General features: G+C 53.3%; 1 protein-coding gene across 5 annotated transcripts in view; it reads left to right on the plus strand.

The window, feature by feature from the left end:
* The window catches only part of NECTIN1 (nectin cell adhesion molecule 1), a 91769-nt gene that overhangs the window by 70747 nt on the left and 6199 nt on the right, over positions 1-14823 (plus strand). Inside the window, exons 6-10 of one of the 5 annotated variants that reach the window (XM_032134015.1) lie at positions 3113-3260; positions 5097-5184; positions 5631-5741; positions 10724-10833; positions 12511-12555. In XM_032134015.1, the coding sequence (XP_031989906.1) occupies positions 3113-3260; positions 5097-5184; positions 5631-5741; positions 10724-10833; positions 12511-12555 (502 nt within the window). Of the gene's footprint in view, positions 1-3112; positions 3261-5096; positions 5185-5630; positions 5742-10723; positions 10908-12510; positions 12556-14823 lie in introns of those variants that run through there. The other 4 variants (XM_032134018.1, XM_032134012.1, XM_032134017.1 and 1 more) reach the window with 4 other exon arrangements.

A 14823-nucleotide genomic window follows, 5' to 3' on the forward strand; every position in this document is an offset into this window, starting at 1 on the left:
ATGAACAAAACAGCTCTGAAAGAGACTGGGGGTGGGACGCCCTTCTTTTCTCCTTAATTGTAATACTGTGAATTAATTCAGCTTCCAGCAGGAACAAGGAGTTTCCCAGCAGCCCTCAGACATCCAGATAAGGCTGAGCTGTTTGCTGAGCCCCTCTGGGTTCTCCGGTACCTGCCTCACTGCCAACTGCTTCACACAAAGTTGTGGGGTTTGGGGTTTTTTTTTGAGAGTTTTAAATTATTCAAGCGTGACACAGAGCACGGGGGTTTGCATTCTTAATTGGCAAAGCCTTTTCCCACTCCCGTCTGGAGGCCCCTGAGCTGTCCTGCCAATTTATTCTGATCCTGATTCACGAGCCTTGCAAACATCTTCCCAGGGCTGCCCAAAAGCCCTGTCAGTGGAACTGAATCCTCAGCTGGCACTTGTGGGCATCTCCTGAGGCCTTCCTGGTGTTCTCCTCTTTCACTTGAAACGCCCCTTCTTGCAGCCACCCTGACTTCCAGAAAAGCCCTGGTGGTGCCCTCCAAACTACCAACCACAGCTCTTCCCCAGGAGGAAATAAACAGGGGATATAGATGAAAAAATAGGTTAAAAAGGGGAAAAAAAATAAAAGAAAGAGGGAAGAGCAAGCATAAAAGAAGGTTTCTCTCTACTCCTCATTTTCTTCTAATCTTTGCATTTTCTTGCTCTCTCGGGACTTTCTTCTCTCATTTATCTTCCCCATCTCCTGGGGTTTCCTCTTCTTGCCCTGTCACCTCTCACATCTCCCTGCCTGGACCCCTGCAACGCTTTCGGGCGGCTCAGACTGTCCTCAGCGAGGAGAGCCGCACCTGCAGGGGCACGGTTTGTTGTCCCAGGGTTTGGTCCTTGCCCCTACAAGGCCACACAGCCCTGGGATGGGCTCTGACAGCGGGATGTTCACGCAGAGAGACTGAAAAGGAGGAGGGGCTCTCACAGCAGCCCGAAGCACCTGCAGTTCTCCTTGTGCTCCTTCATTCCTTACTCTCCTCCTCCCCTCACTGTCTTCACCCACTGCCCCATATTTACCTCTCCCTCTTCTGCCATATTTCCCCCCCTCTGCATTTTCTCAGCCCCTTCCCGCTATCACCCAGCCTCACCTGAGCTCCTGGAGATCCATTTTATTTAATTCCTTTCCCTCTTTCTCCTCTCACTCCCCTGCACACACCTGATTTACAGTGGCAGCAGGAGGCTGATGTTCTCTGCTCCTTCTCTGCTCGGTCCCTGCCATCCCCAGAGCCATTAGGGGCCAATCCATCACAGAAATGCCCCAGCCGCTGTGACTGGGACATTCTTTACAGCCACAACCCCGAACGCTGGGCCGGGGGGTTTGGATGGCTGCGTGTCAGCTCTGAGGGAGCTGTCTGGAGGCACCAATATTATTTACAAGGTGGTGTGGCTTATGGAGGAGGGAAGAGGAAGAAAAGTGGCTGCCACCGTGAGTTCTGATGACTCCAGCACGCTGCCACCAAAGACACACAGCTCGGAGCTCTTCATTAAGGACCGGGCAAGGGTGGGGAGGGGGTGGGATGCTGAGCGATGGGTGCTCCGGGGTGGCACAGTTTGGCACGAGAAAAGCAGCACGGTGTGGGAAAAGGGATGGGGCGTCGGGGTCAGAGCAATTCCTGGGGAGAATTCCTCAGCAGCAGCGCTGGGAGCTGCGGTGCTTTGTGCCCACACAGCCACCGCGGCAGAGCTCCGCGCTGCGGCTCGGGATCGACCAGAGCAGGGGGCGGTTCCCAGGGAGAGGTTTGCACACCTCAGTTCACTCCTGGATGACAGCAGCGAATCTGAGAGCTGGGGAAGGCTGGCTGGGAGGGGAGATCTGGGAATACTCTCTTGGAAATGATCCAGCACAGCCCTTTTGCCATTGCACTCGGCACAGGGCGAGAAGCGAGTGCTGGATCCGTGGAGGGGAAGTGGGAGTAAAAGGCAGGTTTTTTACCCTGAAAAGTCCTGTATTCGTTGTCCTGTGTGGTTTGGGAATGTGTGCAGATGTTTTATAGCCACACTCATTTTGTTTTATCACTTTGCACAGGAAAGTGGGCCTAATTCCGAGGCCTTGGGGATGGGTAGTTTAGGGGAGATGCTGGCTCTCACTGTGGTAGCCAAAGCCATAATTGTTGCAGAATAAGGTCCATGAGCCCAATCTGGTCTCCAAGAGCAGCCGGTAGCCAGGGCATTAAGAAAAGTACAAAAATTAGATGTGACAGACGAGTTCTACAAAGCCCCTTGTTCCCTCATCCCTGTCTTGCCCCCCTCCCCTGAATATCTTTTCATCCTCCTCCTTCTTCTTCCTCCATCCCAATTATCTCCTCCTTTCATCACTGCTGGAGTTGTAAGTACAAAGTACCAATTAGCTAGTTTTCAAGTTTAATTAGGTTGGAAGGTAGAGCAAATTAAATCCTTTTATCGCAGGTTTCAAAGCGCTTTCCCATCGGGCCCACGGGATGGCTTTCCTTTGGATGAGGCCGGTGTTTGTCACCAAGGAACTGGCCCAGGTCACAGAGCAGGGCATGAAATGCAAGATTGGGTCTATCTCCCTCCTGCCCCTAAATCCTGCACTCAGGACATCATTTTTGGAATGAGTTGGGGTGTGCAAACCCTTGCTCCACGTCAATAAATTGAGCATTGCTCCTTAGCTCATTTTAAGAACATTCCAGCAGCACCAGGAGTTCAGTGAGGACGCTGTGACAAAGCCCAGCAGAAGGCTTTCAAAATACTTCAACAGTATCAAGCAGCAGGTCCACATGAATGCTTGGAAGCACCTTTATTCTCTAAACCCTTCTTCCTTTGAGGCCTGAACAAAGGCAGAAAAGCGGATCCAGGAATAAACACCTGAAGATGAAATTGCAGAGCCGAGTGAGGAAGTGTTTAACTCTTGGAGACACAATTGTAGCCACAATTTCTGTTCCTCTTGAGCTCTGAGCTCTGCGTTTCAACAGGATCTGGCTCCCTCCATGGAGCTGCCAGACAGGGACACTCGGGAAAACTTCGGAATTCATCCTCACCTCTGCTCCTGGAATCCCTGGTGGTACCAGCTGGATTTCCTGGTGCTCTAACCCTCTCCCCTGTGCTTCCCCGTGTGTTGCAGACAAGCCACTACCTCAGAGTGCCCCCGGAGGCATCATTGGGATCGTGGGAGGCGTCATCGCCGCCGTCTTCATCATCGGCGTGGCCGTCACCGTCATCATCGTCTACAGGCGGCAGCAGAAGAACCGCTCCGGGACTGACAACGACCTGTGAGTAGCAGAATCCCTGCCCACCGAGGTGGTGGTGCTGTGGGGCTGGGGGACAGCACCTCTGGCCCTTCCTCTACCTGCACAAGGGGAATACCTGGCAGCAAAACGTTTTCCTGCTGTTTCTGTCTCGTTCCTCTGATCCGCTTCCCTTCCTTGGGGCTTCCTGGTGCTTCCCATCCTGCTCTCTCCATCACAGGGATGCCCCCCAGGTGCTGGGTTTGCTGTGGCACGTCCTTGGGGCAGAGGCTCAGTGCCACTGTCCCTTCCATGCGTAAAGAGAATCCTGTTCCTCCTTTCTCAATGCCTTCAGGCTCCTGAGTGAGACTGAATCACATCCTGCCATCAGAAAGGGGTCTCTGATAGACCCTGAGCTCCTCTGAATGCACCCCAAAGAGTCTGGAATGGGTTCACATCCACCAGCATTGCAGATTTGGACCTATGGGTGACACAAACTCAGGCCATGGCAGGGACAGAGGCCACCACAGGGGCTCCTCTTGGGCAGGACTTGCTTTGCTCTGCCCAGCACAGGGCAGCAGAGATCCCAGCAGGGAACTGAGTGGTGTGGATGTCACTTTATGCAGCAGGAACCTCTTCAGCAGCATTCACCCTGGGCTCTGCTGAACAGCTCTGTCTTGTCACCAGCTCCTCACCCCCTCCCTCCCTTCCCACCTCACAGGGGAGGCACGGAAAGCCCAGCGCCCAGAGGTTGCTTTTATGTTCCCCACCCCCCACCTCATTGTTGTTACACCTTGGGCACATTTTGTGCTCCATTTAATCCCATTTGAGAGAGGGCACTGGAGGATAGCGGGAGAGGCTGGGGAGAGGAGCAGGGGAGTGGCAGGAGATGCAGAAAGGCACACAAACAAACAAAAAAAAAAATAGTACCACAAGGTGAAATTGCATCAACAGCAGCGGGCCTGTGATGGAGATGCATTCTGACAATCCACTTCCCACAATGGCCCTCCACCAGGCTCGGGGAAGAGCCACTTCAGCTGAGAATAGAAACGCAGCCGTGCCCTGCTCTGCAGAGGTGCTGCCTCTATTGTGGAGGCTGATCCCGAAGGTAATAGCATTTCTTTTCTGTAGAGCCATGAAGTCAATGTTCTACAGAGCCCCGGGGACCTGTTCTGCCCTCCCTGCCACCAGCACATTCCGGTCCCACGCTGGAATCCAAGGGAAGGCGCCCATCCCCATCAGAGTCTGCACGGAGAGGAGGGAGGGGGGCAGCCAGCTAATTAGTGGATCAGAGTTTTAATAAGTTTTGTAAAAGGATTAGACGCATCTGTGCATGTGAACAGAATGTGCAGAGACAGTCTCTAGGCTGGGATTATCGTGGCTGCCAATCCCTATGCTCTGGGGTAAAAGCCGATCCTTGGCGAGGGTCAGGGATGGATGTCCCTGCCTGGCAGAGCATGCCCATGAGGAGGATTCAGATTCCTACTGGGAAGCCCATGGCAGGGCTACCATCCCAGATAAACTGCCAGACTGGGGCTGGCATTGCCTCGTTACCACTTTCTGGCACCTCCCAGCCACAGCACAAACCATGTGCCATGGGATGATGTGGAGCCATTCCCAAGCAGGTATCCCAGCTGCACCCTCGGGATCTGCAGCCTGGCATGGGGATCTGCCTGGAATAGGCACAGAATGCTAGGAGGGAGTTTATTTCCATTAACAATTCTAACTGGGGTGAGACAAAGGGCACAGGGGGCCGCCTGAGGATAATCTATGTGATTGTCTTGGCACTTTGGTGACAAACACCATCAGACCCTTGGGCACATCAAAGCAGCAGAACCTTTTCTCCTGCTTTCTGCTCAGCAGCCTCTTCTTTCCCTGCAGGATTGACCTGCCTCCGTCCCACAAACCTGCCCCTCCACCAAAGAGGAAACAGGACATGAAAAGCCACCTGACTCCAGAAGACATCCAGGTAAAAACCCGCAAATTCCTTCCTCTGGCATGGAAATCTGATTCCAAGCAATGTCCACAGTGCCTGGATTTTGGGAAACGGGGGTTGCAAGAGCAAAGAAGTCCCTGGCGTGAGTTTGAGGGGCAGAAAGTACGGATTTTTCAAGGCCAGGTTGGATGGGGCTCTGAGCAACTTGGTCTAGTGGGAGGTTGGGACTAAATTATCTTTAAGGTCCCTTCCAACCCAAACTGTTCTATGGTTCAGTGACTCTGTGACTTGTCCCCCCAGAATTCCCAGAGTCTGGCACTAATTGAAAGCTGTAACTTGGATTCTGCTGCGCCCCTTCTGTGGATATTGAATTCTGAAGGGGTTGGCGTTCAGCTGTGGTGGCACCTGAAGCCGAGGCTGCCCCAAGCTGTGCCAGAGGATAACCCTGGCTCTTCTCATCCCTCTTCTCTCCCCTCCAGGTTGTTCACTTGGACAACATGAAACACGAGGAGGAGATCCAGAAGTTCCCTCTGCAGACTCCCTACTATGACATGGCAGCCCCCGAGCCCTCTCCCTACAGTGACAAAGTGGTAAGGACCGAGGGTGGCAGTGGTGCTGCTGGCACCTCACCCCTGCCCCACCTGGCTCACAGGACCTCTCACCCTAAAAGACAAAGATCCCCACCATCCACAGCCCAGGATTGCCCTGTCCTGGAGGAAAGCAGCCTCCACGCTCTGATCTCAGCTGTCCATAGGTCCCAGAGCTGTGCCTTTACGGCTCATCCCTCAGTAAAATGCCCTGCCCACCCCAAATTCTCTACCTGAGAGCCGCCTACCCCACCCTGGCCACTCCTCACCTCCTGCAAGGAGCCCCTGTTAGAGTTTGCAGCTGCGGGAAGCAGCAGTGAGAGCTTCACAAAGCAATTATCTGCAGGGCAGAGTGTGCCAGCGTTTGACTCTCACTTGACAACAAGTTCTTTAAACCCTTTTTTTTTTGTTTTTCTGGTGTGTGGATTTGTTCAGCCTCAGATGGGGAGATGTTAATGTGAGGCAGCAGCAGCAGGGAGAGATTAAGGGTCAGGAGGAGATGCTGGCAGTCACATGGGAAAGGCTGGTTTGCAAGGAGTGAGGAAATGTGAGATGCAAAGGCACAGGGAACAGAAAACAGGTAAGATCTGAGTGGTTTTTTGATGAGAAACCAGAAAACCATCCTCCTCCCACGCCTCGGACAATATCCTTTCCCTCCCTCACCCTGTGGCATGGGGATGCTCTGTCTTTTTATCCATAGGAGACAAGATATCCCAGTGAAAATCCTTCAGGTCTCTCCCAAACTCCTCCTCACAAGGAGTTCAGAGCACTGCACGCCCAGCCTGGTGCTTCAGCAGCGTCAACTCCCTGGCTGGAGAAAGGCGTATAAACATCAGCCCAGACCAGAGTAATTTTTTATGAACACCACTAATTACAACCCAGTTCACCCCGGTGTGACCCTGCCAGGTGTGTTCCTGTGCAGATAATGGAAGGACAGGGCCCAGTGCCCTTTAGCTGGCATGAGTCTGCAGCGAGGCAGGTGCCAAGGGCATTGGAAATCAAAAGCCCCAGCTCTGTGCTGAGCTGGGTGGATGTGATCCTATTTACCTCATCCCTAAGGGAAAACTCCCCCTTGGAGCCCTCCCTCAGTCCTGGGGCTGGTCCCCAGCTCTTTCTAATCCTTGCTGAGTTTTAAATGAAACGCAGGATGCTGGAGCAAGACAACTGCTTGGAAAGCCTCTGGAAGCTGAATTTCAGACAAGCAGGGGGATGGAGGAGCTCATTTTGGGAAATAACAAGCAGTCAGTTAATTAAGTGGCAGAGTTAGTGATGTGAGATGGGGCCTGATGGGCTGCTGCTCCGTAACCATGGGAACAGAGTTTGCTGCTCCCAGTCCTGGCCGGAGAAGATGCATTTCCATGTCCCACGCCTGGCACCGGCTGCTCCTCACCCGTGGATTCAGCCAGGAGGTGATGGACTGTGGAGCTCTCGTTTCATTTGGCCCACGAAGAACTGGCTCTGCAGTGAGGACGTGGTGTCTGGGGCACTCCAGCTGCTGCCACAGCTCTTGGCACGGGCCTGGCACAGCTGTGGATGAGCCCTGTCCCTGGTCAGCTTGGCCAGGAGCGTGTCAGGCTCGCCCATCACGTACCTGCGCCGTGCTCTGGCTCTCTGCCCCAGCAGCAGGATGAAGCTTGCTCCCATTCCTTGCTAAACCACTGCATCCTTTGGGCAGGCAGCTGGCTGTTCCAGTTTGGGACTGGCAAGGGAGAGAAGGGTGTCCTTGGCTGCCAAGGAGTGCTGATTTGGCTGGATTCTTCCCAGATCACACAGGCAGGACACGCTGCCACAGCCAGGCCAGGGGTGGGTGGTGTTGTCCGGCCACGCTTTGCAAAGGAACAAGCTTTGCTTTCCTCCCTGCAAGGAAAAAAGTGACCTGCATCACTTTTTTCACCCCTTTTTCACTGCAGAAGCCTCCATGGAGTCTGAGGAGTGGGAACCTCCAGGGAACAGCAGTAGGGATGGTGGTGGTTACCAAACCAGCACCACGGGATGGAGCGAGAGCTGCCCAATCCTTCACCCGAGGGCTGGGTCAGCTGGAGGATGAGGAGGGAAGCACATCCCTGATCTCTGCCAGGCTCACTTTGGCACAGCCCTGCTCCCACCGTGCCCAAAATGCAGATGCAGGTGGCTGCTCTGGGGTATCCGTGGTTCTGGGATCCTTGAGAGGGAAAGGCACAGCAGAAAGGCAGGATATTCTTGTTCTGCCTGTACTTCATCCGGAGATTCGGCTTGGGAGGGGAGTGAAGAAGATGAGAGTGGAAGGGAGCGGATTCTGCAGGAAAACGGGGAGGGTGCACTCAGCTTTAAATGAATTGTGCAAAACCTCGTAATTTGGGATAAACCAGATTTATCACGAGGCGGCATGAAAGGCACTGCCTGGGGTTGGCGATTTCACAGCACTAGAACGGGAGTCAGGGAGTGATTAGAGATGGAAAAGAGCGAGGGAGGGGGGAATGGGAGAGGTGCCAGGAGAAAATAAAAGAGGCAGGTGGAGGAGGAACCTCCAGAGAGGGTGTGCAGGGACGTGTGTGTGGACGTGTGCTGGCAGGGGACCAGGACAAAGGGAGAGGCTGGGGCACGTCAGCAGGGTCAGGATACCTGCAGGAGGGAGCAGAACTGGGAATGAATATGTATTTTCAGGTGTTGCAGGCTGTGGGAAAGCCAGCACAGAGCTGACAGCCCTGAAACGCCCGAGGACAGCGGCGTGGACACTGAGGCTGCAGGAGTGCGTGTAGGGGTGGCGGGGCTGCCTGCAGTGATTTCTCGGAGCAATTTTGGGGTAACAGCGAGGATATCAGAGCAGGAAGGGGATGGAGAGTGTGTTTGAGGTGTGTGGGTGCAGGCAGGTGCGCTCTGCCTGTGCTTTCGTGTCAGGTGGATGCTCCGGGCGTGTGTGAGAGGCAGCAGGAGCCAGAGAGAGGTGGAGGCAGGAGTGAGCAGAGCTGTGATGAGTGTCCGTGTCAGCAGGGCCCATTTACACAGGTAGAAGGGGAAGTTTCATTGCTGCAGACAGCAAAATAATTCCTCTGGGTTTGCAGGGCAATTACCGGGGTGCCGATGGCGCTGATTTACACCGAGCGCTTGCGTGAGGCAGTGCCGGGCCTTGTATACAAGGCACATTATTGATATTGTAATAAATTCTGCTCTCAACAGGCAGCAAGGAGCAGGAGGGAGCCCAAGAGTGGGAGAAAGGGAGAGAAATCCATGGAGAAAACACCTCCTGTGGGGAGAAAGCGGGAGAGGAGTGAGGCAGAGTAGACAAGGAGTGAGGAGGTGAGACTTAGTCTGCCTTTCTCCAGGAGCAGGGGAGGTACTGAGACACAAAATTCAGGGGAAAGAGCTCTGCAGGGCCTAGGTTTAGGTCTGGGACTGGAGCTGGCATTGCTGATATTCCTAAATGGCCAAGCTCTGGGTCCAGACACGAGGCAGAGGCTCCATAGGACGCGCAGCTTTCATGCCAACAACGCGCCACTGCCATCTGGCCACCAAGGGCAGGGCAGAGGTGACCTCCAGCCCTCTGCTCCTCCAGCCTCCAGCTTTGCTGAGCACTGGGAATGCTGCTGCAGCCCCATTCCCCATCATTCCCCTCATCCCCGTGGCTGAGGGGCAGGATCAGAGAGCCGAGCCCTGGCACAGGCCAGCGCAGCAGGCAGGGATAATCACTGACTGAACAACCCCTTCCAGCAGCAGGCACTCAACCAGCTCATCACAGGGCTATAAACTTGTGAAAACGGCTCAGCCACAGCTGGTGGGTGGCTGAGGACACTTCCAAACAAAGAGGAGAAAAACATTTTCAAATTAAACGCCTTTTGCATCATTGCCATGCGGTGCAGCCATTTTGGAAAGGGGAGAGAGAGCCTGGAAAGCTGTTTTGTTTGGATGAGACAACTCTCTCCTCTCAGAGAGGCTCAGCAGATGCCTGGCTAATGCTGGCACCGAAACCAGCCCTAAAAGTGAGGATTAAAGAAACTCCACGGGGCAAGAAGCCAGGATCCCCCTCACACCGTGGGTGTGTGGCACCGAGGCTCCTCCTGGTGATCCGTATTCCCCACGGAGCCACGAGCTCTCTGGGCCATCCTGCCTTCCAGGCTTCTCCCGTTAGTATTTGCATGAAGGATGCCCGGCTAGGAATGATCAGACAAATTGGATAATACTCCATTCATGCAGTTCTTGCTGATAAGCCTGCTTAGGGAAGGAACACCCAGAAATATTTCCATGCCAAAGGAGGATGCTTTCAGCATCTCTTAGGCCGTGTTACAATGACAAAACCGTGCTGCAGAGTTAATCTGCAGTGCCAAGCTGTGCAGCCAAGCCTCGTGTTAAAAGAGGCGCTTCAGAACTCCACAGTCCCCACACCGGGGCGAAACAGCCGTGGTGGCCAAGCAGTGTCATTGCCCTGTGGCCGTGCCTTTGGAGTTCTGGCTCTAAAGCCATTCCCTCCTGGTATCTCCTTCCCAAACCCCAAAACTCAAACCAATGATTTTCACTCATGTCCCCAAACCTGAGTTTGCAATGAATCCCAAATTCTTGGGTCAAAACAGAGAGCTCAGGTGCGTGATAAGGTCTGAATTCACTGATCCAGCCCCAGCTAAGGAGAATGCTGATCCCAGAGGGGTTCAGTGGAAGACGAGAGCAGCGAGATGCTGCTGGGAGCAGCCCCAGGGAAGGGGCAGTGGCTGGGAGTGCTGCCAGCCGGGGCTGGGTCACTCAGCTCTGCATTTGGGGGAGCAGTGCCTTCGGGACTTTTGCTTTGATTTGGGATTTTACCTGACTGATTATTCATTACCTCCCTACCTCCCTCTTTTTAACTGTTTTTTCTTCCTCCTCCTCTCCCTCCTCACCCTTTTCTTCTTTCTTCCCCTTCACCCCCCGTGTCCTGTCTCACCCCTCACCATCTGCACGGACCCTCCGTCCTCACTCCCCACCTCCCCCCGACTCCTCCCTCGTGTCCCCCCACCGCCTTGCTGCTCTCTTCTCTCCAGAACCCTGGCAACAAGGACTGTGATGTCCAGTATGCAGAGCTGGACACGTCCGCTCTGGCCGCGTCACCCAGCCCTCGGACCTCCATCCATGCTGGCGGAGACCTAGTCGAGTATGCAACCATCCAGCCCAACTTACGCTAGCGCATGTCACTCTAGGCCCTTTCCCCTCAGTTCTGGCCTCAAGGTACACATGGCACTCTGCCTTCCTCACTGCACCCCTCAAAGTCACCGCTGCCCTCTCCCTGGATTCCTCCATCCCTGTGGAGCGCTCCCTCTGCGTCCCGTCTGTCCCTCCCTGCCTGCTCTGTCTCTCTCTCCACTGCCCTGGTGTTTGGGGGTGCTGCCAGGAATGCCTTTGCCTTGCCTTGCCTCTCTGCATGCTCTTTTCTCTGTGTTTCCCTTCGCTTCCTGCAGCCAGGCATGTGTGAGAGGGGCAGAGGGTTCATGGCTTCGTGTCAGAGCAGGGGTTTGCCCCCGGCTCCAGGTGGGTTGGAAGTTCCTGCTCTGGTTTGGGGAATTTCTGCAGCACCTGTGAGGAATCAGGAGTCAGAGATGCTAAGAGGGCTTTTCCAGGCCAGGACAAGGAGGGGAGGGAAAGGAAAAGGGGGCTGGTGGAAAGGGAAATTAAAAAAAAAAGAGCTTGTGTGCACGTGGAAGTAACTGTAGAGAAGACGGAGCATATGTGCATGTGTGAAAGAACAAGGTGGGAGAGGATGTGAGAGAATATGGGAACACCTAAAGGTTCCTGCAGCTGAGAGACTCCGTGGATAAGAGGCAGGCAGAGAGCGACTGCATGCGACAGTAACAGGGCTGGCGTGGCGTGGCCTTGGTGCAGGTGGCAAGTTTGGGTGCTTGGGAGAGAGATTGTTTCCCTTGGTGTTCTCCTTCTCAAAACTAGACCCAGACTGAGCCCTGTTCTCCTGATCAAGTGTGACCAAACTTTTTCAAGCTCAGGTCCTGTGGCAGGGAGTGATTAGGGCTCAGTTGGTTTTTCTGGACCATCTCCAGTGACCCTTTGAATGCTGGTTTTTTAGTCGAAAGGGGTGACTTCAGCTCTTCCTACATTCCCTTGCCCCATAATCACAGCTTTTTCTCAGTTGTTAAAGCCACCGGGTCCCTGAAAGGGAGACATCTCTCCTTTCCCACCTTTGCTGGATGATGAGAAGAGTTTTTGGCCAAGGAAATGCCACTGGTACCCCTCTCCTTGGCTCCAGCTCTCCGTCACTCCCGCGTATTCCCGAAGCTGTGGTGACTCCAGGTTCTGCCTTGCTCCTTCCCCTTTATTTTGCTGCCTTTCCAGCAGCAGGAAGGGGCTGTGGGTGTAAAGGGAAAGAGAAAAGGCAGACGGCAAATGTAGAGGTGCTTTGCAGGTCCCTGAATCCCTCCTGGTCACCCCAGGTAGACCAAAGGAGGCTCAAGAGAAGTGGCAGCTTGGGGCTGGAAAGGGACAGCTTGGAGAAGATAAAGGGAAGGAAGGAAACGAGGATAAGCAGGAGGAAAATGGCATTTCTACAAAGCCCCCTGGACAATCCTGTTGCTGAGGGTCTCCCTGAGATGAGGAACTCTGTGGGTGAGGGTGCAGCACCCACACACCCGGGTGCCACGTGTGCAGGGGGCTGCTCCGGTTTGCCTCTATCCCTGTTTCCCTGGTTTTCCCGTGCTGGAAGCAGCCCTGTAGTTCCCCTGCCGTAGCTGAAGCCCTCCTAGGTGAGTGCCTGCAGCAGCCCCGGCCGGAGCAGATCCGTAACCTCTCTCTCTTGCGGTGTCTCACCCACTCCTGCTCCCAGAATGAGGATCAAGGTCTTCGTAGACGTAACGAGCGAGAGTGGACAGTAAGTTTTGGACTGGTTTGGCTTTTCCTTCTCTCCATTTGTGTGGGGGGGGCTGTTTGTCACTGGACAGAGGGGCTGGGCAGCTCCCAGGCACTTCCAGCCTCCTGCATCCTGTCTCAGATGAGAATTCCAGCCCTGAGGAAGGGGTGGTTGAACCAGCCACTGTCCCTCGTGTCCTCACCTCCCGTTCCCAACAGATTCTTGGGCTGCTCCCACTGCTCCAAACAAGGCAAGAGCTCCCTAATCCATCTTGGGAGGTCTCGCCTCGTCCTCCCCAGGGAGGGGAATTTTATTGTCAGCAAAAGGACAGTAATCCTCCAAATCCAAATTTGGAAATCCTCCCAGTCTCTCTGAAGTAAAAATAAAGCCAGTCATATGGCGCTTTGAAGGTGTAATCTCCCTGCTAAGACACACCACAGATCAGGGCAATTTCAATTTTTTTGATGCTTTTTTAATTATTTCCTCCCCCTTCACCTCCCCACACTCCGGCTCTCGGTTTTGCTTGGGAACTTCTTGTCCCTGTTGCAGCAAGAATAGCTGGAAACCATCAGACTTGGATCAGGAGCACAACAAATCAGTGACCAGGGTTCAGGTTCCCATTTCCAAATTGCAGAAGTAAAGCAAAGAGGTGGCTCCTTATTAGTTTCCCATTTTTAAATGAGGATATCAGCCCTGCCTTGACTCCAAAAGGGTGGAGAGGAGGATTTGGGAGAGAAACAGCGAGGAGGGAAATGTTTGGGGTGATTGATGGTGTGAGGTGCTGTAGGAACACAGACCAGGTACGTACCAGAGGCAGCAGGGGAAGAGAGAAGCATGCTGTGAGAAGGAATGCAACGTTCTGAGCAAGTTTTCTGCATAATTAATACTTGCATGTGTCTGAATGCACCCTTCTTCATAGGTTCTTGCTCTGTATTTTGGGAATTTCAGCTCCATCTTTTTATTTCCTGAACCCAGGGGCGAGTCCCTCTGTCCCACCTGCCCTCAGTTTTGTCCTCACAGAAGCCCAAGCTCAGGACCACTGGTTCCTGCTCATCCCTGACACATCAGTGTTTGTTCTTCACTCAGGATGGGGATTATCCAAGAACTCCCTCACAGATAAAGCATCAAAGAGAGCAGGAACATGCCCAGGGATACCTAAAGTCATGGCCATACTTGGAAGTGGAAAACCAGCTTGAATGCCCCGAGTGGGGAGTTCAGACCCAGGGGAGGAGAGGATGCGAGGCTCCCAACACCATGAGGAAATGCTGCTTTTTTGGGTTCCCAGTGTATTTTCTGTCCCCCAACACCTACAGCCCCTGCACTGGCTGCTCCACAGTGGGACAGCAGCTTTGTGTGGCTGTCACTCAACAGAGCTGCTTCTTCCTGGCCATCAGCCTGTGCTGCATTCCAAAATTCAAAACCAGCAGATGAGGAGGGTCAGGGTAGTAGCAGCCCAAAATTTCAGGGGTTTTGAGCAGCAGGGCCTTTTCCCAGCCAGGAAAACACAGGTGAGCACATTCCATGAGTGCAAAAATGTGTTTGCCTTCAGCTTGGCCAAGCAGAGAAAAAACCATTACCCATCCAACTCTCACCTGTAAAATCTTCAGATTTCCCAAAAAACACAGCAGAGAAATGCTCGGGTCGCTGAGAAGGAGTTTTTCACTTTCAGACCAGCAAGAACTCATTATTCTGAGATGATTAAAAGTACAGGACATGGTCAGCTGCTGCACACCTCCTGTTACCCAAAGAGTTGTTCTGCAAACAGGAGAAAAGATGGAATTGGGTGTGGAGGGATGGAGAAGGGTTGAGAGTAAGTCATGGCAGAAATGAAAGCTCCCTAATTCAATCAAATAAAGCCTGTTTAAAGGTAATCTGCCAGGCTGTCTGAAATGGATAGATTGCTGACATCCCCTTTAATCAAGCTCTTGGAAATAAAACTGAGAGGGGAGGGTGTAACCCAGATAATGAAGAATTGCATGGAGTCATGCTGGAGACGAAGGCAATTGGGAGAAGTCAGGTGGGGGAAGGTGGTAGAATCGTGTGCCAGTTCAATTTAATTAGTTCATTATCCCTAATTTAATTTCAAACTTCGTTAAAGATAAATTAGATTGGGGAAAAGTCACAGTGGGACTGGGGAAGGAAGTCAAAGGGCACCGGCTGCTAAATATGTTAAAAAACACCAGGCTGGTTTTGTTCTCCTCCCTTTTGCCACTTAGAAATGAGTTCAGGGAACAAAGCAGGAGCAGAGCAGCTCCTGGTTCAGGTGCTGAGGAAAGGTGAAAGGAGACA

This window comes from Corvus moneduloides, chromosome 25 (genome assembly GCF_009650955.1).
Source record: "Corvus moneduloides isolate bCorMon1 chromosome 25, bCorMon1.pri, whole genome shotgun sequence".
NCBI classification, from domain to species: Eukaryota; Metazoa; Chordata; class Aves; order Passeriformes; family Corvidae; genus Corvus; species Corvus moneduloides.